The 25,681-nt window shown below is 41.6% G+C and overlaps 1 protein-coding gene across 1 annotated transcript in view; it reads right to left on the minus strand.

Moving 5' to 3' along the window:
* PLPP3 (phospholipid phosphatase 3) overlaps nucleotides 1-17,747 on the minus strand; it is a 72,827-nt gene extending 55,080 nt beyond the window's left edge. The window contains exon 1 of the mRNA XM_045027540.1: nucleotides 17,106-17,747. Within this exon, the coding sequence (XP_044883475.1) occupies nucleotides 17,106-17,373 (268 nt within the window). The 5' untranslated portion in view covers nucleotides 17,374-17,747. The remainder of the gene's footprint in view (nucleotides 1-17,105) is intronic.
* Between the last annotated feature and the right edge of the window lie 7,934 nt (nucleotides 17,748-25,681).

Consider the following 25,681-nt stretch of genomic DNA (forward strand, 5'->3'; position numbering starts at 1 on the left):
CATGAGGCTTTTTAATAAACAGGAAGTGAAAATATGGACCTGACATTTTATTGCTTCCTTGTGCTTGACATGTAGATATTTAGGTTTTCTTCCATTTGTTCTCATGCTTGAATATCATGGTTGGAAGGGACCTCAGGAGGTCACCTAGTCCAAGCAGGACTAATCCCTAGACAGATTTTTACCCCAGTTCCCTAAATGGCCCCCTTAAGGATTGAATTCATAACCCTGGGTTTAGCAGGCCAATGCTCAAACCACTGAGCTATCCCTCACCAAGCTAATTTGCTTTCCCTGGATTGTTTTAATGCTTTGAGTCCTTATGCCAACTATCACTGCCTGGATAATTTATGGGAAAATCAACTGGGGGAAAAACTTAATACCATAATAAGAGAGAGAGAGAGAAAGCATCAAACTATTGAGTCCTGGCATTCACTGGCAGGTTATGGGGCATGGTTTTATCCAGGCCACAAATACAAAAACAACAAACAATATGTGAGAGAGGTCATAAATACTTCAGCTTTCCTCTATTACAACCAAATATCCAGTTGGCTGGACTGGGACTTTACAGGCAGCGCCCTCCTTCTATATGAGTATTATTTGTTTGTATTGTGGTGGCACTCAGAGGCCCCTGTTGGGGGCTGGGACGATTTTGTACTAGGTGCTGTACACATACAATGAAAAGACAGTCCCTGCTCCAAAGAGCTCACAACTCTCCACCTTCAGCGGTTGCCCTATGAACACGGACAAACATGGATGCAGACCCTTGCCCTTCCATCTCTCTTCCTCTCCTTTTTCTCTCTCCTGCAGCCCAAGTAAGAGTTCATTACTGGGGGCAGGGTACAGTGCTTTCTCTTCCCTCTCCATTCTTTTCCTTCGATGACTCTGCCCCTTTATCTGATATCATGCCTTGTACCACAATTTCTCGGTAACTACCTCCTCAATTCTCCCCCGTGTCTGTCCCCTTAGCCAACCAGCGATGGGACTGTGATTTCAGAAGTAAATGGCCCTTCCTGACCAGCTCATTGTGGAGTGCTGGGATTGTGGCGGCACTGTAGGGTGACCAGATAGCAAGTGTGAAAAATCGGGATGAGGGTAGGGGATAACAGGAGCCTATATAAGAAAAAGCCCCAAATATTGGGACTGTCCCTATAAAATCAGGACTCTGGTCATCTTACGGCACTGAGGGGCAGTCAGACAGAGACACAAGCAAGACTCTTGGAGCCAGAGATGCTAGGGAGAGAAATCCACCTATCTTCGTGGGAAGAGAATCTTTCCCTGCAAAACTATATTCACACCACTTTGGCGAATCCCCTGCCAGTAGGGAAAAGAGACAAGCACCTACAGCTTATTCCCTCGCCTGGAAAACAAAACCATGCTGTGTTGAGAAGTCTTATACTTTCCTGCATCCACCTCACATCGTTCTAGTCCTGCAGATGCTTCATCAACCCTAAACTGCTCTCATTTAGAAGCCAAGCCTCAGCCTCGCCACTGAAAAGCCTCTTTGTTTGTATTCTCTTTCCAAATCAGCATATCCTCAGATTGAACCCCCAATGCTTTTTTTAATGCTCAGATGCCTTGGCAGCAGAAAGATCCGCCAGCAGGTTTGTGGTCCCGTAATAGCTTTCAAAACCTCAGTGCTAGGGCACGTACATTGCTAAGGAACTCGTTTCAAGTTAAAAGAGAGAAAAAAGAAAGTATTACAAAATTACTTCCAACAACTCTTTAATCATTAATTGCTACCAGAAGAACTAAATTCCTTCCCTCACCTCTCCCCGAGTTTAAATGATATAGGGTAAGATACACCAGAAAGCTTGAAATGCAGCTTGTTCTCCAAAGCGGAATATTTTAAAGGGAAAAGAAAAAAAAAGTGTACCTTCCTCATCTGAAAGCACAATCATGGGCACCACATTTCACGAGAGGACACGTGGACTCATGGAACTAGGACTAGGGAGGTTTTAGGTTCAATTCCCAGTTCTGCCACAGACTTCATGTACCACTTGAGAGAAATCACTAAAACCCTCTATGCCCCATCTGAAAAAATGAGGATAATAAGCCTGCCATATGATGCTGAGCTCAGTGTTTCAGACCCAAATGTTTAAATCTGATCTACCTAAAAAACCCAAGCCCAACATATCTTGGTTTCTGTCCTGTGCTGACTTCTGAGCCCAGCCTCTTTCTACCAGTATCAGAGATGCAGTTTAGAATCCCACTTACTGTTACATCACACAAATGCCTTTAAGTGACTAACCTGAACATCACAGCATGAATGAAGGTTGTGACTCGCTACATAGCGCCTAGATTTTGCAACAGCCCTACAACAGAACCCAGCCAGTTGTTCGAGACCCCCCCTTGATACAGGTCTGATCCAAAGCCCATTCAAGCCAATGGGGGAGGGTTCTTTCTCTTGACTTCAGTAGGCTTTGGATAAAGCCCTGCCTGAGCAGCCCAAAGTGAGATAAGGAACAGAGAGCCTGATTTCCCCTGCCTCGCCCCTTGTGAAAGCATTTCTCTCGGAGCAGAAATGCCACCGTTCTGGTCTGCTGGCATCTTCTGCCCCGACTGCACCCAGTTGCACAGGTTAAATGACTCTAAAAGGCAGGGCAGAACAGAGTACCCAAGTCAGTGGGATTCTTGCCATTGACTGCAATGGGAACAGGACTGGGTTCCAAACCCTTACTGAGAATATCCCTGGCCTTTACGGATTTAGCTCATGCCTTTAATCAAAATTCATAGGTTAGTCTAAACATACCTTTTTGATGGCAATCAAAGGCCACAGTGCATAGAATGGAATAATGGGCTATGAAATGCTTTTCAATGACAGTAACAGAGTCAATATTCAAAAATATTCAAAGCAGGTTAATTTTTGCTTTTCATTTATTGTACTGTAAATTCAACCCACTAGACTATTTTACAATATACACTGCAGGGGAAAAAACGCTCCTGATTATATGTCATCTACCTTTCAGCCCAGCAGAGTTTCAAAGGCATGTTATAACTCCCTTAAAACAATGGGCTATAATGGGAACACTTTCAAACCACTTGACTGAGAACTGGCCCTTATGAGGGACTGGCGCAGCTCCACTGATATGAGTGGTTTGACTCTGATTTCATTCATAGACTTACATCCTCAAGTCTGATCCCCTATATAACACACAGGCCACGGAATTTCATCCAGACAGCCCTATATTGAGCTAATAGCTTGTATCTGACTAAAGCATATGGTCCAGTAAGGTATTCTGTCTTGATCTGAAGATTTCATATAACTGTCAAATGAGAGTAACTGCATTGAAACCAAAGAACTTATAAGCCTGTCTGAAATCAGACTGAGGCCCTGCAGCTTTAATCAACCTCTCTGTAAGCAGTCAGTTTGCTCTCAACTGCATTTGACTCCTATCAACCTCACATTTTTCATCCTGCCAATGATAGAGAATCAGCAGTTTTGCAAGTGACTTCAGTGGAAGCATTATGAGAGTCTCTAAAGGCATAATTATATCCATGCAGGGGCCTATGGTTGACAATATCATATCCTATTTGTAGCCACTCATTAAAAAAAACTTTGTGTCCAGAATACATTCTGTAACAGCGCTTAGAGCCCAGTCTTTAGAAAGCTTCTTTGTAACCTCGAATGTGCAGATTTTATCAAAATGGGCCTTCTCCAAAACCCCATCTGACTTTTCACGGGTTTGTATTTGTCAAAGATTCATGCCAACTCAGTCAGAAAAATAAATGCCACAAAACTTGTCATTTAAGAAAAAAACATACAGACCAATGCTTTAGAAACTTGCCCACATGCTAATCACTCTACTATTCAGCTTCAGATTGAATAGGACTCCAACAATGGCATAGAAATACACTGAACCTATTCCACATTTCATGCCCCTTCACTCAAAATGTTGCTGTTACCTTGGTTTTTAACTGCTTTGTGGAAACTGCACCAGAATGACAGCTGCGTGCTAAAGCTGCACTCCTTCTGTGGGGATATGAAAGTGACAACGATTTCTTGGGAAACACCACTTTATTATCCTACTTAACATATTTGAATGGAATATAGGACCTCATCCTGCAAACACTCATATAAATAAGGATTAGGCCCTAAAATAAAAGTACAGCCTTTTGTGGCTAGTAAAATCGGGAAGATTTTTGTTAGCCTGGCAATTACAAGTAGGATAAAACTTTGGTAAATCATTTATCTTTAGGATTAACCATTTGAACTATGTGTCATTGTTTAACAGATGTCTCATGTATGTTTTTATCAAGGTACACCACAACTCTTCTGTTCCGGGTTTGGACAAGCCAGTTCCAAATACAAAAGGTAGCCAGATGGCACGACACCCATTTCCCCTTATTTGAGAATTACACATGAAACTGTGGTCACTTAAACTTGTAAACATTAATAGGTTCAGTTAATCAAACATTAATTTTGAAAGTCTTAGCAATCTAGTGTCTTACTGATAGATGCACAGAACTCCCATTAATATTAACAGGAGTTATACACATTCCTCCTTTGAGATGAAGTTTAAGGCAATGAACTGTGACTTGGGAGATCTGGGTCTAATTCCGTCTTCTGCCACAAGACTTCCTGTGTGACTTTGGGCAAGGTATTAGGCACTCAGTCGGATTTCCAAAAGCACCTAAGCACCTAGTTCCCATGTGATTTAGGTGCCTAGGCACTTTTGAAAATCCCACTAGGTGCCTCTCTGTATCTTTAGGTACCTAAATATCTTTTAAAATGTGGCCTCTCTGTGCCTCAGTTTCCCACCTGAAAACTGGGGATAAAAATCCTTCCTTTTTTCCCCATCCTTGGTCTGCCTTGTCTATTTAGACTGTAAACTCCTTGGGACAGGGGCTGTTTCTTACTATGCCTCTGGACAGCCCCATGCCCAATGGGGCTCTGATTTCAATTGCAGACTCTATGTGCTTCTGTGATACAAAAATAATAATAAATAATGTGTCACAAGGAAGGAAAAAAGCCCTGATGGTTTAAGTAATCATAGGATCGACTTCTTGTTTAACACAAAGTGCACGACCCACAGCTGGTGTCAACTGTCCCATTCCTATTGACTTCCACGGAGCGACACTGATTTACAGCAGCTGAGAATCTGCCCCAAATTATTAGACCAGCTGCAGAACATCATTTAGAAAACAAATGCACAGGGAGATCCACTAAAAGGAACTCAACAGGGGATCAGTAAAGACAATGTCGTAATGAGATATTTTTAACTAGTGTTTCCCTTATGAAAATCTCAGTTTAAAAACAAGGAGCAGGGCAATATATTTTTGCTAGGGCTTTATGAAAAGCCATGGCATTTGAATCGCTGCTGCTAAGAAGTGTTTGGGGTTCTTGGATAGTTGCTATGGACACTGCACTTGTACAATGACTATAGGGAAGACTTGCCTGTAAACATCAGTGGGAAAGATAACTGGAGCCGTCTTCTGTATTAGTTCCATACAGCATGAACTAACCCTTGCAAGAGGGTTTAAGGAATGTGGCATAACATCCAAAATGCCGAGTTGTAATTACTTTGAAAATACCAGAAAGACCGGGGAAGAAGAAAATGCTTCCACCACATTCACTGTCTTTTTTTTCCTCTTTATAATTAAATGTTTGGGCAAATACATTGCAAGTCATGCAATTATGTCTAAGCTCTGAAGAAGTGTATCATGAAAACAGCGGAGATGGAATTCATATGCATTCTGTGATCCCAGCTTCAGCGCAGGCATGATCAGACCCTAGGGCAATGCTGTAAAAACTTTCCAAAACAGCTGTAACTTTGACGGGTTTACAATAAAACCATTTTGTGGTTAGTTACATATAGGTGTGATACCATTTTGTCACTTCCTTTTTGTGGTGGCAAGCATCAATAACTACCCCCCTTCGAAGCAGCAAACTGTCAGAAAACCTGTCATTTGCTGCATGAAAGAGAGGAACGCCCACAGCTGCTAACCAGTGAATCTCAGTCTTCCTGTTTGATCTAGTGAAGGGAAGAACAGGCCTTCTTTTCGGCTGCTGTTACTGATAAAACAAAAGTGACTCCTGATCCTGCAGTCTTTACCGCCCTGACCCTGCAAACACTTATCTATGCATTTAACCGTAAGCACAGTTCCATTAAATTTCAGTGGACCCACTCATGTTTACCCATAGGCATTAATTAGTGTTTGCCGGATCATGGCCTCAGTAAGGGCAAGTCTTCACTGCAGTTAATTTGGATGATCAGCGCACAGCTTAGCCTAGCACTGGTGTGAATAGCCACAGTGCAAAGCCCAACTACAGTTATTGTGCCCTGGATGCACTCACCTTTGTGTGTGTTGCTAGGGCGTCTACTGACAGACGTGGTTCTCTCCGTGCTACAGTAAGCTGAGCCACTCTATGATTCTTTCCCAGTGAATTGTGGGAAGGCATTAGAGGACTATCAGCACTCAAAGGAGTTAGCCTGCATCTTCACTGCAAAGTGGGTGGTTTAGGTTTACCAGCCTGCATGACAGCCTCACTTGGGCTTTATTACAGCCTCAGACAGCCCAGCCATCTCAGGCTGAACGTGCCACTAAACCCAGGTGAGAAGATTTTGTGCATGGGCAGGAGGGAGGTTAGGGACAACACCCGAGTAACAGCCCACGTTACTCTGCAGTCAAGATGTACTTTGCATGGCTGAAATCAATGAGAGCTTAGCCAGAGTGTGGACTGTAGAACTGGATCCTCGGTTATTTGAGCTGTTAAGTTTACCTGAGACTAAACACATGCGTTTGTTCTTTCACCACTGGGGAAGTTTCCTTCCTAGGTTATTAACCACTTTCTCACACGCACACATTATTTAGATCAATTTTAACACAGTGATACAAATACAAAAGGCATAAATATTATAACCATCTTGAGAAGCAAACTCGTCACAGGACCTGGAGTTCAATACATTAAATATGCCAAAACAATGTTGTTTAATAGTTAATATTGACTTGGGGAGTCAAATAATTGCCCTGTCTTCCACTAGTTTAGTTAGAACTAACTTCCAAAATACCCAACAAAATTAAGAATAAGACATTGCTGTCAGTGAAATAAAGGACAAAATTTGACAGAGTTGGAGTTTGTGGAAATCTCTGATACACCTAATTTCTTTGGGATGAACACAATTTCCATACTTTTAAAATATACTCCTTTGGGAACTATCTTACTCTTACTGCAAGTCTGAGCCTTCCATCAAAAGCTATTTAAAGATGCTTCAATTCTTCTTTTCAGCATCTGTCTGCCTATTCATCATGAAGGAAACTTCACAGGAGTTCAGAAGCTCCTTCTATTGATTAAACCGCACAGCTGTAATTAGGACGTCACATACAATGAAATGTGAAAAATGACAGTTAAGCACTCTAGCATGCTGGAAGGTGCAGGAGAGACAGCAGATAAAAAGAGAATGGAATTAAAGAAATATAAGGCATGTTTAAAAGTGATAGAAATGAGTCTTCCTGATAGGTTAGAGCTCTTATAGGAAAAAGTAATCATTAATTATTATTATTATTTGTATTACCTATGTCCAAGCTGTGAAGATGCCCCACAAATGGGATTCCCACTGACTTCAATGGCAATTCCATTCCTGGGGCAATGACAGGATCAGGCCAAAATCTGCAAGCAGGCAGGTTTCAGGTGCACAAGGAAGAGGTGAAAGATATGGCTTCCTGCAGCCTCCAAATGGTGAGACAAAGAGTACTCAATGAGCCCCTCACTGACTCTCTTAATTTACCACCTGTTTTCTGAGTCTTTAGCGTTCACCTGCGTCATGTTTTCAAGCGTAACCCGACAACCATAAGGGCTAGAAATCTACTTTTTTTAGAAGACAAAAGCCGAGATTCTCCCACAGTAACATAAATGAAGGAAGTGGAGCTTTAAGAACAGTCATCAGACACAAAATAAAATCATGACATTTGGCAACATTGTGCTAATACCCCTCTGTGTGAAGGGAGAAAGCTTTATTTGGGGATGGGAGATTCCCTGTTCCCCACCTTTCCCCTTTCTCTTATCACTAGACCATGCAGCTATGTATTTATGTACACAAGATTTACTTAATCCTAATGACAGTTGCACAGCATGCTGCACTCTGCACTGACAACACAGTTCTCAGCTATGGATGCACAGTACACTCCTGGTTATCCAAATGCCTGGGGGACAGCCAAAGCTTTCAGATAACCGGATGTTCGGATAAATGGAAGTGCTATTAACTAATGTAGGGCTACCCAGGGGACACACTGTGGATTTGGATAAGTAGGATTTTCAGATACAGGGAATTCAGGTAACTGGAATTATATTGTACTTTCATAAAGCTAGTCTACCCAAAGGGTGGGAAGGCTGTTGGTTTTGACTCCACTGGCATTAACAGGTGTATTGTGTGAGTAAGTATGGAGGATTGAGCTTGCCATGTGCAACACCATAGTCCCTAATTTTTAAAGGAACCTTAACTTTCCTTTTTGCAGCCGCACATAATCAGACACAATTCATTTCAGGCATAGATGAGGGCATGTACATGTCTACCTACCTATCTTGCAGGCACAAAATGGGATACCAAGATTATGAACAACATGCCCGTAGTGTTTTGGAAAACATCTTACTGCAACAATCTGACAGCAAGCTTCTGCCATACCTCTCAACAACCTTCACACTGAAACTTGCCTAGGTCATTGTCATTATAAACAATTCAAACAAATGAAATGATCAGCTATATAGTGAGGCTGGCATACACTAAGACAATGGCATATATCAAGGCAACCCAAATCAAATCTGAATTGCCTACAGAGTCATGTGTGATAACATGAGATTTAAAAAGTCCAAAATTAATCAATTTAAACTTGATGCTTTACATTAACTTCTGTTCCCTCTGTAAACACAGACGATTAAAAGAGCTCTTCTGGCATAATGTAATACGTATATTATGTGCTGCCACAACAGGTAAATAGGAATCTGAGCATATTTCTTATTACAATTAAGTGGTTACATTTCCTTTGACCCAGAGTTATCAGTGTAGCTCCATTAATAGGAGTAGAGCTCAACAGTTGTAAGCCAGATGACAGTCTGGCCCAGGAGGTATATAACTTAGTTAATTGATAACTAACTTCTACAACATAATCACCAGTAATATCCTGCTCACTGTACATACTTTTAAAGCCTGCAAGAATTATAAAAGAAACCATTTCAAAGGTTTCCCCACACTTTAACCCATCACTGATTAATTTCTGCATGGATGCTAATTTCTGACCTAACTAGAAACCCACCAAATACCAAAGGAACCACTGTTCCAAAACAAAGGTTGAAAGTAACCAGCCAAATGAATGTAGTCCAATGTCAAGATATCACTTCAGGAAGCCTTTTTCTTACAACATTTCCAACATCCGCAAGATGCCCCTGCCAGTTCCTAGGTAATGCTTATGTTGAAGGGTCTTGGGCCTCATGGTATCTCCACAAAGCCAGATCTGTTCAGCTTGTACTTAACTTTTCTCCCAATGAAGAGTGGGCAGAGACAGCCCCATGAAAATGTATCAAGGTGAGTCACCATAACAGATCCAATAGATATTAAAATTTTCAGTATCAGCCACCTTAGAGGGGAAGATGGTGCCAGTAAGCTGTGGAGTCTTTGTTGCTTAGTGTTTTCAGATAGATTTATCTCTTGAATAAAGTAACAAAACGGTTAGGTCGCCACTGGTTTTTTTTAGGAGTGAATCGAGCGATGCCGTCTAAAGCTAAAACGGACACTGCACACTCAGAATCTTCTTTCAAAACATCATCATTAATGCTGCTTGGTCCAACATGTCTTAGTTTTGCAACACCCCTCATCTTTAACTAGCCCCTATCCTTAAAATTAAATCATGATCCACATACTGCTCCCATTGATTTGTACAGGACCTGGATCAGGTCCCAGGTGGATTTTTGCTCCTGAGAAGCAGGAAGGTGACACAATTTTGTACACACATTTTTCCTCATAGAAAAAGTTACTAGATTACTAGTTCCCAAATTGCTAGACTACATCCTCTGCTCACTTATACATTTGACATTTTTGCTAATATAATATTTAGGTTTATTTCTTAAAGTGCGGTTTAGGATCATGCCGGGACTAAATCTCTATGTATATATATAAAAGAGAGTCACGAAGTCCTTTGAGGAAAGTGAAGAGATTTTTAAATGCTCAGTGGGTTGCAACTCAGTCGCTTCCAGATTTCCCCAGTGCAGCAATTGTCTGTGGTAATGATTGCCCTGGACTGATGACAGTAAAGGAGAAAACTAAAGCTACATTCAGACAGAGGAATGAGAAGTGTAGTGAGTGGAGTATAAAAGAAAACGGTGGCTTACAGCTGTCCAGAGTAAAAAGCAATCTACATAAGCCTCAAGACTCAAGAAAGTCTATCATTTGACTTCCAGGATTCCAACAACCCCGTAGGCTAAATGAAATCTGTCTGTCATGTGGCACCACTAGGACTTCTCGAAAGTCACTGCACCTGTGTGAGCTATAGAAAAGTTCCTAATCTGCCCCATCGTCCTTACTGGCAGAGTTCTCCCTCCTTTCATAGAAACGATGCTTGACTGAGAGCCGGTTGACAAAGTTTAGGTGGCTAGAGCTTTCCTGATGTAGGTCCCCTGCCAAGCAAAAAAAGCTGTTTTGTGCAGAGCACCCTGCATTCATCAATGGTCTGAGCATCTTCCAACGCAGCCCAACTATAGGATATAGGGGAAGGGGCCTTTGCTGTGCAGGAGGCAAAGTGGAAAGGCAGGTCTGTCTGGCCCATTACTCAACCACCTGCACGCAACCAATGCACCAGGCAACTGTCGGTCCAGTTTGTCCACAAGTCTATAGATGGAGTAACAGGCTATCTACAAGCTGACCTGGCCAAGGACATTCCCTCATCAGTTCAGTCTGTATAATAGCCAGACGTGGATCCTCCTGCACTAGTTTGCCTCAATCTATGTTTCCCACTCTCCAGGAAAACACTGCCGCTCAGTCGGACTGTCATGCTACTGTCAGTTGTACTGCTGCAGTGAGGCCTCCACTCTGAAAGTCATCATGGATATTAACATGAGCTGGAGAATATCCTGTGTTTGCTTTCCAGGGACAGCTGTGTGCGTATTGGTTGCTTTTGCACCCTATCCTGAGTGCACATGCTCTAGTCTACAGCCCTCCACGGTACTACGTTTTCCTGTAATCCTTCCTGCCATAACTAATGGCAGTTTGCCTACACAGAATTTTTGGCTGGCTTCTGCATCTGGGCTTCAGGTAGCAGACACTCTTTCCTTTTGCTATGCATTACTGCTGCCAAATGCTGCTCTGTGCATGGGGGAGAAGTGTCAAAGACTGTTGGCAAAGATAAAGGAATATATGATTGGGCAGAGCTTAATATACAGGTGGAGCTAGACACTCCAATCAAGAGGAGGGGCCTCTCCCTCCTCTGCTATAAACCTTTCCTACAGTGAGCTAGAAGCCAGACTAGCTGATCATGATGGTCCCTTCTGATCTTAAAGTCTATGAGTAACGTGGATGATTTTAACCTTTATTTTTGGCATTGAGCAATGTCCACAGATTTTATGTCAGAGTTTTATTCATTAACAGAAATAAGAAATCATCACTCTGTTTAGAGAATAAGAGGATACTCCTTGAAATAGTTAGGACAGCAAGCAAGCCAGTCAAGAGTCCCTAGTCATCTATCCTCTTGGTTATTTGTTGTGTTTCACCAGAAAAGGATATGCCCACAGGTCTGGTTAGAGTTCTGCCTGGAAGGAGTTAAATCACACAGCTGCTGTGTAGCTAGAACACTGTAGAGATGCACTGGGGAGGTGGAGGGGATCGATCTAAGAAACGCAACTTTAGCTATGAGAATAGTGTAGCTGAAGTCGCCGTATCTTAGATCGTATTAAAATTACTTACTTTGCGTCCTCGCAGCGCTGGATCGACGGCCCCGGCTCCCCCATCGACTTTGCTTCTGCCTCTCGCACTGCTGGAGTTCAGCAGACGACGGGAGAGCGATCGGGGATTGATTTATCACATCTACACTACACGCGATAAATCGATCCCCGATAGATCGATCGCTACCCACCGATCCGGCAGGTAGTGTAGACATACCCTCAGAGTCCCATGCTTAGAAAGTTTTAGAACTCTGATAAGGAATGAAAGGTAAATATGTAAACAAGCAAGACACGTGACCTGGTCTGTTTCAAAAGATCTTCATCCAGGTCTAATCCATTCAACCTGTAATTAATTGACAGCCAGTAAAATGAACCCTTTTCTGCCAGCTTTTCAATTAGTTTATTCCCAGTGATCCCTCTGTAATAAAGATGTGACTCCTTCTTTTAAGTGTTTACCATTCTCCCCACATCAAGATAAACATTTTATTTAGTGATGAATGGAAAGGTGGGTTAGGTTCCCATAACTATTCACACTTAGAGTTAAGTTAAAGGAAACACCTGAGACAGGCTACTGTTCTTATTTCCATCTGGCTGTCCCAGAATAAATGTTTCACATCTAGGCAAAAAAATAATAATAATAATCTAGGTAATCTCCTTCTCATTGGTAATTTGCTCTCAGAAGGAGGTTGCTTATGTATTTAAACAAGGGAGTCTCTACAGAACTAAATCCTGGAAAGTTAATAGTGGAGAAAGCATGTTTTTAATGGAAATTTCAAGAATATTTTATATTCTTCCACCTCCCCCAATATTTATTCACACTGGTAGAAGTAAATATGGCATCATAGGGTTTAAAGAAAAGAAAAAGTCTGGGAATTTGCGCTGCTTTGAGCAGGGGGTTGGACTAGATGATCTCCTGAGGTCCCTTCCAACCCTGATATTCTATTCTTTTGCAAATGAAGGGAAGTTTTACTAATTTTTATGAATTACCTCCAAATCAGAAGAGCCTAAGGACTTGTCCCCTTGTCAACTCTGTATGTTATGGGCCAGGTTCTCAGCTGGTATAAATCGGCACAGGTCCACTGAATCCAATAATTTGCACCAGCTGAGAATCTGGCTCAGTGTCTTTACTACTGCCTCCCATCACCATAAAATAGATCACATTTTTCATTATAGTTCTGAACAGGAGTCACTACTCTTCATTTTACTAAACAACTGAATATTCATCTTCTTATATTTGTCCCATCTTTGCCAATAGATCACATTTCCTTTCACTGAAATACCTTCTTTGCATCACAAACCAAATGAACACAAGACACACTGAACTAAAAGAAGCCTTTTTCTAAAGAGCTCAAAGGTATAAAATGAAGATTAGATGGGAATCAAGAGCTCATGAACACGGCAACATTTTACTGGATTCTCTTCCCTGGATGAGATTATATTAAGAAGGTAATTACTCTTCTTCTGCCAGCTGGTCAGCAGAAAAGTTCCTTCCCTTGAAATTAATAACTTCTGATCTTTGTTAGTGTATTCGCACATGGTAGTTGTGTCACAGAATAATCCCCCAACAATCCTGAAATCATTATTAATTTGAGTATATTTGTAAAGACCTTCCACACACGTGCATCATGGTTACAGGGTATATAATTGTCTTACTACGTTTTACCGGCTCTCTGCATCTGCACATGATTAAGTGAGACTCAGACTCCTTCCTTCAGCTGTTCAAATTATGCTCTCACTTTCAAATGTTACTTAGATATACTAGAATATTCACCATTCCCTTTCTGCTCCCACCTGAAATAATTGGCATCAAAACAACATAAAGAGATAGTTACACTGCATACATTATCCACCTCTAACATCAGTTGTAAATTTGGTAACATATGTCAATAATTGCTGTAGGGTTCAGGACTCCAGCCTGCAAAACGTTACTCATTCAAGTAGTACTTGCTCGTGCAAGGAGTGCTGTTAGAGTCAACAGAACTCACGTGAGCAAAGGGTTGGAGGATTTGACCTGTAGGAATCATTTCACCAAGAATTTAGCCTTCTCTTTAGAAGAATCAGTTTATATCTTTCTACTTATATCAGTTTTATATAGAGCATATCAAATATTTTATTTTTTCCAGATACAAGAAGATTTAGCTTTCTGCACTAGTCTGTATTCCTGTGGGAATATAAAGAGAAAACCATGTCTCTCTTCTTAATATATTAGTGCCTAGTAATGGAGACCAGATGATCAATAAACTACGTAAAAATTAAATCAAACTGACAGTCTTCAGAAAAATGTGCTCTAAGCAGAAACAATTGTTTTAAAGACTGTGGTGTCTAGAATATTAAAGTCACATGCTTCTGTTATTAATTTATTTGTTGGAAGCTAGTCGACTTTTCCTGCATGCGTCAAATAAATAGTCAACCTTATACAAAACTATCTTCAAATGCTAGATGTTTCAGCATGCAAGATATTTTGAAAGAAACTGTTGACAATGCCATACTTTTCTTTAAATGCCAAAGCAGAGTTTCTCTAGCAAAGCAAATCAACAGATTTCTAGATATGTTACTACGAGATGTCTTAAATCACTTTCTTCAGTGCACACACAATACTTCAAGGAAATAGTTATTTTTTATTCTATAAATACATATAATGAGACGTCTGTACTTTGAAGGGGAAAGGGAAGACTGGACTAGAGCAAATGATGTATCCCAACAACCAAAAATAACCTACAATGCCCATCCTTTCCTTCTCAGCTGTTTCTAAACTTCATGAAATGTGCTTAGACATTTGTTATGATGTGCTTAGTTGTTTGTTACACAGCACCCATCTCCATCTGTAGCTGTCTTTGAAGCTTACAAAAGGTGAGTAAGTATGGCTATTCAGACAGGATAACTGAAGCACAGAAAGTTGAACTCCCCAAGGATACACAACAAGTCTGCACTGGAAACAGGACTGGAACCCAGGTCTGGGATTTCTAGCCACACATTTGATCCACTAGACTACAGTGCCCCCTGGATACTGTTTACAGCCATATCCTTTTTCTTTTGTTGCCAGCACAATGTGTTGTGATACATGATTTTGGGGGGGGGAGGGGAGCTGTAATAAACCCCAAGTGTTTTCTCCAGTTTGGCGCTTGGATTTTATACATTTCTATGCACTTTTTTCCCCTCTGTGGGGAGAAGGGAATTGTTGCTTGGAAAAATCAACCTAAAAGCCTACCCCATTGGTTCTGTTTCCTGTCAATTACAGCTGTCAGAAAAGTTAGTGCTGCTACTTTCCAGCATCACAAAGTTGCATCTAAGAGAGTATGAAGAGAAGCAGGAGGCCTGATCCTACTCCACTGAAGCAAAACTCTCACTGGGAGCACTGTAGGATCTGGTCTCTATTTGCTTAAGAAAACAAAATCACCTTTGCCAACCTCTCACAGCCACCAAAACACACGTGCCCACACTTTTCTTGAGTTTGCCTTATGAGTCAGGGATGGGTTACTGCAAATAGTTAACACATTCTTATCTGGTTCCACACAGCCAGTAAGGGAAAATGAGCATCTGACATAGGCTTTCTGAGATTAAGAGGCTTGTTCTGACTCCTTTGCGTTTAAGTGTTAATCATCACATGACACATAATAGAGTAATGAGAGAGAGCTTTCACCTCCTGAAATAATGTCTCTGAGCCCAGCAGCTTGACACAGCATCTCAGTCAGCATTTACAAACTATACAGCGCCTGAGGGGAACGGGCCGAGTTTGTTTTCACAAGAGTGACTTATTATGTCTTGTCCTTGCATTAATTTACACTGGGGAGGTACTATTATGATTGGGAAAGTGCTTTTAACACATTATATACATGCCTCAGGTCATGGCACTGGGCAGTATCAACACAAATTACTCGGCACATGGTCGGAGCCTCATCTGGTGTAAACTGGTGAACCTCCAATGCAGTCAGTGGATTGGTGCCAGTTTACACCAGCTAGGGGTCTTTTAATGCCACAACCTGGCCTGATTCAAGAGGAAGCAGGGCCTGGTTTCTTTATCGGTGGAATCTCTCTATGAAACGCCTATCATCATATCAAAACAAGGCTTGGTAGCTAAACCTATTACAAGTAAAAACTGTGATTTCATCAGTTTCCTGACTTAATCTTGCCTCCCCCCCCGCCCATCCCCCCGATCTCTTTCAATGAGTTTTCTAAACTTGAGGCAGGCCTGTTTCTTGATTAATGAGACCCATTGCTACCGTGGCAGATGAGTGTTTGTCAGCAGTGGGGCATATCAACTACTTTATCTCACTCTTTTCAACCTCTTACACTGACCTGTATAGTACGAAGTCCACCCATAAGACCAATACATTTCCCCTTTTTTTGCTTAGTTACGGAGCTACACCCGCTCTGTAGTCTGACAACACCTAAAACCCTGAAGACAGCAACCTGGAAGGACAAATCACACATTATCTCCCAAACTGTAACCAGTGCTTCCCCTCCCCCCCTGCGGTTCTTGTACTCTGCAGAGGGACACATACTACATGTTCCCAACAGACTAACTCTGGGATGGCACCTTTCAAACTATTGTTTAGACAGCAGCAAAATGAAACCCATGCCTGGTCCCCAGGCTGCTCCTAAAGCTAGCAAGGGTGGGAGATGCTGTGTTTACATACTGAGGACAGACAGAAGCTCTGCTCACTGCTGGGACATCCATTTTATTTGGATTGACACCAGGACTACTTTGTGTTTTCAATACATCGCTGTGGCTTTCACCGGGGGAGGCTTTCGAAAGCCGACTCAAGCCACGTTCGTTGCCCCAGTGGCCTTTAGCAACATCTTCGCAACTTTGTCCCTACTTTGGTAACAAACCCCTCGGGAGGGGGCTTTGGTTTGGTCACAGCCAGTGTAAACTGCCACTCTAGCAAATCTCTGCAGTGGGATTTTTTTTTTGCATAATTTTTTAAACAGGGCGGGTAGATGGGGACTATACAGCTGTCTGCACAGGAGAAAAAGGGGGGGACACAGAAAGCTCTTGCAAAAGCAGCAAAACTGGAAAATGCAAGGGGGGAGCGGGGAAGAAGTCAGCAAGTCAGATGCATTTGCAAAAGGCAAAAAAAATAAAAAAGCAAACCCCAAAGCTCTTCCTTTTCGGTGTCAGCAGAGAGCTGAGCTGCAAGGAGTGGGGGGGGGGGGGGAGCAGAGACAGAGCCGCGGAGCTGCCCAGGAAAGTGCACGAAGCCCAAGAGAGAGAAGAAAGCTGCGGGTCGGCGACGCTCACCCATGAAAAGGCAGAGGAGATCCAGGCAGACGAGCAGCCCTTTCTGGCTGCTGCTCTTGGCCGGGTTGTTGTTCAGGGCCGGGCTGCCGCCGTTCTTGCTCTCCGGGGCGATCGCTTTGTCGTACTTGTAGTTCTGCATGGTCCGGGGGGGGAAGCGAAGCCGGTCCCCGAGCGGCAATCCAGGCGCTGGAGCGGCAGGGGCGCGCTGCCCGGGCTGGGCTCGCAGGAGGCGCTCGCTGGTGGACAGACTTTGTTTAGGCTGCTGCATAAACTTCTATCCCGGCGGGGGAAAGCAGGGGAGGGACAGAGGGAGGCGAGAGGACGTTTGTGTTCGTCTCAGATCGATCAATGTCCTTGGAGGGAGAAAAATACAAGGGGGGGAAAAGTTGGCCAAGTTTGGAAATCACCAGGTCCTGGGGGGGTGTCGTAGTAACGGCACCGCAGCCGCCTGTGGATGCTGGCTCAATGAATGGAAGTTGGGATCTTGCAAAAGCAACTTCCCCAGCCGCTTTAACACAAAGCTCTGCTTTTGATTGGGGGCTGCAGCTTCTACTGCTGGCAGGGGCTGGTGTCTGGACTTTTATTTCACCAGGTCCTTTCCACCCCTTTAACAACACACACACACACACACACACAAAGAAAAGAAACCCGAAGTCACTCTGGCGCTGATGGGATATCCAAGTACAGCCCCCTTCCTGAGGCTGACATATACATATGATAATTAACTCCACATTTTTTTTTTTTGCAGAGGGAAGAAAAGCAACAAAAAAAAAAAAAAAAAAGTCAGGAAAAGCTTCTCTCCAAGCAGAAGGGAGCCCCTAGTGTTCACAGTCCAAGTGTAAAAAGAAAAGAAAATGTTTTCAGGCTGGAGGATTTCCACATTGGGGGTGGGGTATGTGGTGGCTACTGCCTCTTTAAATCTCTCCACTGGGTTTTTCTTCTGATCGGCTCGACTACAGGTGAGGTGTGCTAAGATCAACCCCCTCTGAGGGAGCGCTCTGTTGTGCCCTGTGACCTAGTATAGGGATTATTGTGAAACCTCTTTGCAAGCACCCTGCTATGCCAGACCACAAACGGGGATACAGAAGCAGGTTTGGGTCTCAACTGCTCTTGGGGTCCTGGACACAACCACTGCACAGTATGTAGGGAATAGGTTGACCACAGACATCCCTCCTGGCTGCTGAATCCAATGGCATAATCCCTCCACAAAGTTGGCTGCTTTGCCCGGCTGCAGAAGGAATGTTGTGTTAATGAAGCTAGAATAACTAAAGCATTTGGATTTTTGGCTTGAACGGTCCCAGCGTTACAAGGCTGCACACACACTATTTACCCAGGATTATTACCTCTGTTGATCTCCCCTTTGATCTGATTAAAAATTGCCTAGGAAGTAATGGAAATTCTACCTTGGAATCCTGACTGGCGGGATTGTAATTTTAATGACCCTGAGTTGAAGGCAGGGAGACTAAAGTATGAAGATGCTTGAAATTGAATTAAAAGGACACTGTTAAGGACATGTAAGCAGTGTCGTTGTAGTCAGTCAGTCCCAGGATACAAGAACGGGAGCCTGTCATTATGCAAGAGAGACAAGGAGGGTGAAGTGATATCTTTTATTGGACCAGTTTCTGTTGATGTGAGATAGAAGCTTTTGAGCTTACACAGAGCGCTTATGCTTAAGGATGGCACCTGCCCACATCTTTTTCCTTACACTGGAGTGGTCCCTTCAGTCCTTGCACAAGCAAAGCACCCACTGGACCAAAACCCTGTGTTGACTTACATCCTGTGCAATCCCAGTGCTTCCAGTGTGCACTGAGGGGGACTTGTTCTAGTTAATAAGAAGCAACTCTGAAAAGAGCAACCCTACAATAACAAGCTTATGTATAGGGTAGTAAGTTTCCAGTGAGGAAACATGTCTAGGTCAAGCATCCAAGTGTGGTATTTCCAGTAACATAAAAACAATGTTTTGAAAATTCTAAGGAACACTCACATGAAGGTCAAGGGGATTATTGTATGTGAACGACTTCAGGATAGCACCTCCAAAGTTCCCTGGGAACCTATTTAGACAAAGCCCAAATGAGCCTGAAACTCCATGCATATACATTTCCTGTGGCATTGCAGATAATGGTACGTCTGCATCCATACACCTCTGGCGAAACCCTGCTTGCTTTAGTCATTCTCATCGGATTTGTTCTCTAGTGTCTGGTTTGGGTATCAAATTTACTCTCATTTTTCACATGAATTCATTATCAGTTGTGATTTGGCAGGTATCCGTCCTATGCCCCAGTACAGCCTACCTCAGTGGCTCTCAACCTTTCCAGACTACTGTACCCCTTTCAGGAGTCTGATTTGTCTTGTGTACCCGCACGTTTCACCTCACTTACAAACTACTTGTTTACAAAATCAGACATAAGAATACAGAAGTATCACAGCACGCTATTATGAAAAATTACCGACTTTCTCCTTTTTACCATAGAATTATAAAATAAATCAAATGGAATATAAATATTGTGCTTACATTTCAGTGTATAGTATATAGAGCAGTATAAACAAGTCACTGTATGAAATTTTAGTTTGTACTGACTTCGCTGGTGCTTTTTATGTAGCTGGGTGTAATACTAGGCAAATATCTAGATGAGTTGATGTACCCCCTGGAAGACCTCTGCGTACCCCCAGGGGTACACATATCCCTGGCTGAGAACCACTGGCCTACATGGACCTTAGATCTGCATGCAAGTGTCTTCACTTTATTCTCCCACTGGAGTAGAAGCCATGTCTATGACACAGTGCTTCCTACAATGCACTCATCTGAGCTGGGGTGTGGGTGTGGGTGTGGGGGGGGGTGTCATAATTTGCTGCTGGCCTATATCACAAGCTAATTAGTTGCTCTGGAGCAAGAGGAAGCATCCAGGGAATTGTGGGGTACAGTATCTCCAGGGGCTACTTCAGGGTTCCTTGCTCAGGCCTGTTTTTAAAGGCCCCGTCTAGTCCTAAGAAATTTGCAACTGGTTCACAATAACAGTATCCAGAGAGTTTCTTGCATCAGTGTTAGACACTCAGAAAAACAGCAAGAGACTTACCACTGACTGTAGTCAAATGTGTCTTTTCTGTTTGGTAGCTCATGGCCTACGAGATGAGTTCATTGGTTAAGAACACTTTCTTTGAGCCTGCATTAGGTTGTTTCAAAATATGTTGCCTGTAGATTATCCCAGTTTAGAATTCTCCGGGTTAAATTCAATTATCTTTTTAAAGTGGAGAGCGGGGGGAGGGGGGGGGGGACTATTATTGTAACAGTGAATTAAGAAAAAAGGAGGCTCTTCTTGTACTTCAAGGGAAAGTGAGGGGTGTTTAAATGAAAGTTTTTCGCTTCCATTTACAAGACCCTTCAGGCTATTCATGTTTACGTTTTTATAACAAAATGATTGTGCTGTTAATTGATGCATGCACTTGCACACATATTAGTCCAAAGTTTGGATTTTTTTCTTAAGGGCAAAGAATGCTACAATTCTCCATTGTAACGTGTGAGCTGATCAAGCTGTTAGCACTGAAAAGCAGCTTTAAGACTTTAGTTAATAAAATGCCAGAGAGAGTCATAATAATTTGATACGTTGCTTATTCATAAATTCAATTATTTAATAAATTATGCATTAGCTATCATTTTAGGGCCCAATCTTTCATTTCTCCCATACTAAACTTTCCAAATGGGGGCCAGATTTACTTCACTTAGTCACTTGATTTACACCAGCAGAGAATTTGGCCCTGGATGGTTTGGGGACGTAGTCTTGATCCCAGTGAAGTCAATGATAAAACTCATCAGCTTCAGCAGAGGCAGGATTGGGCACTGGGTGTAAAAGGCATTGCAGATAATGGAGAAAAGGAGTGCCAGATCAGGCTTCATCAGGGTATATTATGTTCACAGCAAAGGTCGTTACTGACCAGAATTGTATGTAATTGTTTAACGGGAATATTTTAAATACATATATTAAATAGACAATTACATTTCATTTATTTAATCTTGATATTTTTAATGAATAATTTCCTGAAAAATAACTGAGTTTAATCACTAAAAACTTCCCATTCAGTTATATTCACTTTAAAATTAAGAGAAGCATGAGTAGTCATTACATTTCAGCACAACAGAGTGGTTTCATTCAATCTCAAATTGCTCCAATTTGTACTTTTTAATGTGAATTTCTTTGTAAAATGCATTGAGAGCTTTCAGAAAGAAAGACACTAGATAAATGCAGGATATTAGCTATCTATCATTTCTTTTACTCTTCCGTTCTCCTATCTCACGTCTTCTCCCATCTTTCTCCTTGGTGTGCCTCTTTATCTCCCACTCTCAATTTCTAAAATATTGTTTGAAATTTCAGATGGAGAAAAGCAGAAGTGCAAATCAAGGTGACTCAGAGCTGTGGAACTCATTTCCCTAGGAAGTCACTAAGGACAAGAATGTAGCAAGTTTCAAAAAGGGATTGGACATTTATATGGTTAAGAAGAATATCCAGAATTATCATAATAAATTATAACATTTTTTGAAGGGATATTAAACCTCATGCTTCAAGGCTTAAACCAAACCTAAACTAGGGGGTAGATTATCCCACACTTGCCTAGTGTGGGGTTCTTACACAGTTCTCTGAAATATCTGGTCTTGGCTATTGTCAGAGGCATGATTTTGGACTAGATTGATGTTAGGTTTGATTTAGTCTGGCAATTCCTATATTCCCAAACTTCCATGCTATGGGCGGATCATTTATTTTATTTTACTTGTAGCTACTTTCTATAAATGACTATTACCATGGCAGATGGGCTTTTCTGCAGCAACAGCCACCTCTAAATATGCTTCCATTTAACAAGCTGAACTGCTCCTTATCTGAGATGGTGCACTGTTAGGCTAAATTTCTGCTCTCAGATCAGCACAGTGGCTCTCCACTTTAACTGTCCTGTCTGTTTAGACTATCTTTAATGTTATTGGGAATTTCACCTATGTAAGCAGAGCCAAATATCAAAGATGATATCCACCATCCCAAGTCTGAGAGAAGAATTAGCTCTACTTGGAGATGCAACAGGTGCAAGGCTGAGAAAACACTCCTCAGAAGAACATCCTTCCTGAAGACTCCTTCCTCGTGGGGCTGACAGGATGGAAGAGGAGAGCTGCTTTAAATGGCAATGCAGAACTGATCTGTCCCCATGATTCAAGTTAGACCTCTCAGGTCAGTTTTTCTTGTTCATCTACAAGGTTCATCTTTCTATTGCCAATACTCCACACCATAAAAATGAATTCTGTTGCCTATCTTTTTGTTATTAAAGCATACTCCTTCTATATTCATTTACCCCTGTGTAAAACACTGCCAAATCAGAGTTCTCCCCTCAAACCAATGCTAGTATTTTATACCCAGGTTACTCTTACTTTGGGCCTCTTAGCTACAAGGTCCATTGAAGTCAGTGGAAAGACTCTCATTGACTTTTTCATGGGCTTTCAGATCCTTCCTGCGGGTGCAAGTCCCTGCATCAGATGCAAGGCAGTGGAGAATCAGACCCTGGGTCTTATTTTTAAGTCACTAACTAACAAGAATATAACAAAACCAAAACGAGAAAGGAGGAAATGTTTGTTTCATTGGTTGTTGTCTATACAAGCTTCAAACGCAGATGGAGGAACCAAGCTGGGATATATTGTGCATACCAAATAGGCCTGAATCAAAGCCCCAGACCTGAACAGCACCATATTTTTGGAAAGCTCAGATCTGGATTGAAACTTTTCAGCTGGGGTCCATTTCTCATGCCACAAGCTGTTGCATATTCTGAGGGAATACTATCTGAGGGGTTACCATCCGAGAGAGAGATCTGAGTCAGAGCTAGAGTGGTGTTTAATTACTGCTGTCACTTGGCTCCGAGCACTCCATGACGGGCCATGCCCCCTTTTAGATATCATCTGCCTTTCCTGCCACCTAACCACCACCAGTTCCACACACCATCAGCCTGGCACCCCTTGCTCAGAACTATTTGCCAGGTCTGAGGAAAGTCCAAGAGTCCCTGGGCACAAGATCAGTTCTGTTACACGGATACATTTGCACAAATGCATAAACTGAAAGGGGGTGTTAATTCTTCACTCTGTAGCACCATAAGGATAGCAGAGTAAAACTGGTGTAACTGAGCGAAGAATCAGGTCACAAATATTTGACTCACATAAAAGGCTACTTAGGTGATTAACACCCTGCTGATAAAATGGGCTTTGTGCTTTTTAGTAAAGTCCAGTGTATTTTGAAGCACACATTTGCAGGGTTATCAGTTCTCGCGATTTTTATGAGTTTTGTGATATTTAGTGTTTGTCTTAAAGCCTTCGCTCAAGGGATGAGCTGATTACATGGGAATCTCAGCTTTCATTTAAAGAAATAAACAAGTTGGTTTCTAGTTTCTTGGATAGGGAGGAAAGCTGGAAAATGTGACCTAATAGTGTAACCCTAAAGGTTCAAAATCCAGAACAGGGATCAGGGGGAAATGAAAGCCAATTTTTTTAGATTTTAAAAAATTCATGATTTTTAAAACAATCTCATGATTGTAGGGGGGGGCTAAATGATTTTTGATCACTTGTGGCTGGCAGAACTGCACTTGCAGCAGTAATAATGTGTATATTTAAAGCTTGAGCAATAGCCTGATTGCTCAAAAAGAGAATGATAGCACCATCTAGTGCCCTTCTTTGGAATTTCCTTATAAAATAAAAATTCAATGAAACTGATTTCAAAGGGTCATAATTAAAATCTTCCAGGATCTTATCATCATTGGATTGCTAAAATGCAATTCTGCTCAAATATAGTATTTACTGAGGAATTAGAATAAGTTTTTGACTTTAAAATAAAGACTAGATCCAGCATAAAATCATAGTCATTTTATTGCTTTAGTGATTTTTTTCAAAAAAGAGTTTATATATAACAGTTTATATAGTCATATAGTCTCCCCAAATATTTTCATGCATTTATTAGCAAAACCTTAAAGAGTTGTATGTATACTGCACCCTGATGTGCAATTTACCCAGGACAAGTATTTTCACAGTCCATAGTTAGTAAAAGAAGTGGTACATCATCTAACAGTCTTTGTAAAGTCTGGTAAAATCTGAGTTTGTGCTTTTTGCTGGCCGGCTTCCATAAGTTTGTTTGAAATTCAGGTAATGTGGCACGTGTTAATGATGTACACACGTCAGCATGTAAATGAAAGTCTCATTGTAAACAGCAGCCTCACAGGATATGTCTACACTAGCGCTTTTACTTCTAAACTGATTGCAGGTTAACTCACGGTAGCTAACGTGTTTGTAAAGTCTAGTCTTGACACTCCCCAGATGTTTGTTCCTGGATGCAAGTTTTAAGGTTTATAGGGCAAACAGATACTTTTAAATCTGGTGGATTGGACCTATCTCTGATCATAAATTATCCAGATATCCTGCATGAAAGTGTTCAGAGGCCAAATGAAAAAATCCCTTTTCCAGATCTATACAAAACCACCTTCCCATTTTATAGGAAGCTTGATAGCTTTTGGTAAAACCTTAAAAGATTAATATGTCATGTTCATGACAATGAATGAGAAGATTAATATGTATTTTGTAAATCTGTGCTTCAGTGAAGCACTTGAAAAGGTAAATGAGAGCTGAAGAGTGGGTTTTGAAGATTGTGTGTGTAGGCTAGTGTCTTCTAAGCAGGAGACAAAATCTCTTGCAGGTTGATGTTGATGGGGGCTGGATGAGTTACTGGAAAAACAAGGAGAAGCTCTTAAAATGGGTCTTAGAGAAGCATATATGTGGATAGTTGATAGACTGATCAAGAGATAAGGAGGCACAAGGAAAATAACATATCTAGTCCCCAGGTCTGCTCTGTTTCCAGTATTGGTCCAATTTTGAAATCAATCCACGTTTCCTATTGGGGATGACTGAAATGAATGGGAGCTTTACCTGTGAAAGGATTTCAGGATCAGTCCTTTCAATGCCAATCGGATGTCTGCATATGAAATGTCTGCAGAGCTGGGTCAAAGATTTGTATGCAACTCTTGCCACGGGCTTGTCTACACTAGAGTTTTTACCATAGTTAACTCACTGCTGGTTATCTTCAGGTCATTGACACATTTGACAAGGTGAAGCTGAATTTAAAAATTATATTAAAGCTAATGTTAAAATTATATAATCCGTAAGTTAAGAAAAAGTCTCTGTACATCTGGATATAGTGCTTAAATTATCCAAAAGTACAAACGTTGGTTTAAAAGTAATACAATACATATAGTACATAATCAGCAAGAACCCAAATCTGATTAACAAATGTAATGAGACAATTTAGATATTAGCATCCAAATATTCAGGTACATCACCCATAAAAAGTTATACAGAGAGTTGGTTGTGGAAAGCAAATATATCAACGAGTGAAGATTGTCTCTTAGTAATTGAGAATTTAGGATAGGTTGACCTGTTCGAAAATAAAATCCATCAGGGAATTATTTCAGTTCCTTTCCCGACTGTGCTTACTACTCAAATATTTGTTCCAAGATAAAAATGTCTGTGGTTTACACTAGTCAAAGCACATAGGGTGAGCTCCTGACCTCAT

This window comes from Mauremys mutica, chromosome 8 (assembly GCF_020497125.1).
Source record: "Mauremys mutica isolate MM-2020 ecotype Southern chromosome 8, ASM2049712v1, whole genome shotgun sequence".
Classification (NCBI taxonomy): domain Eukaryota; kingdom Metazoa; phylum Chordata; order Testudines; family Geoemydidae; genus Mauremys; species Mauremys mutica.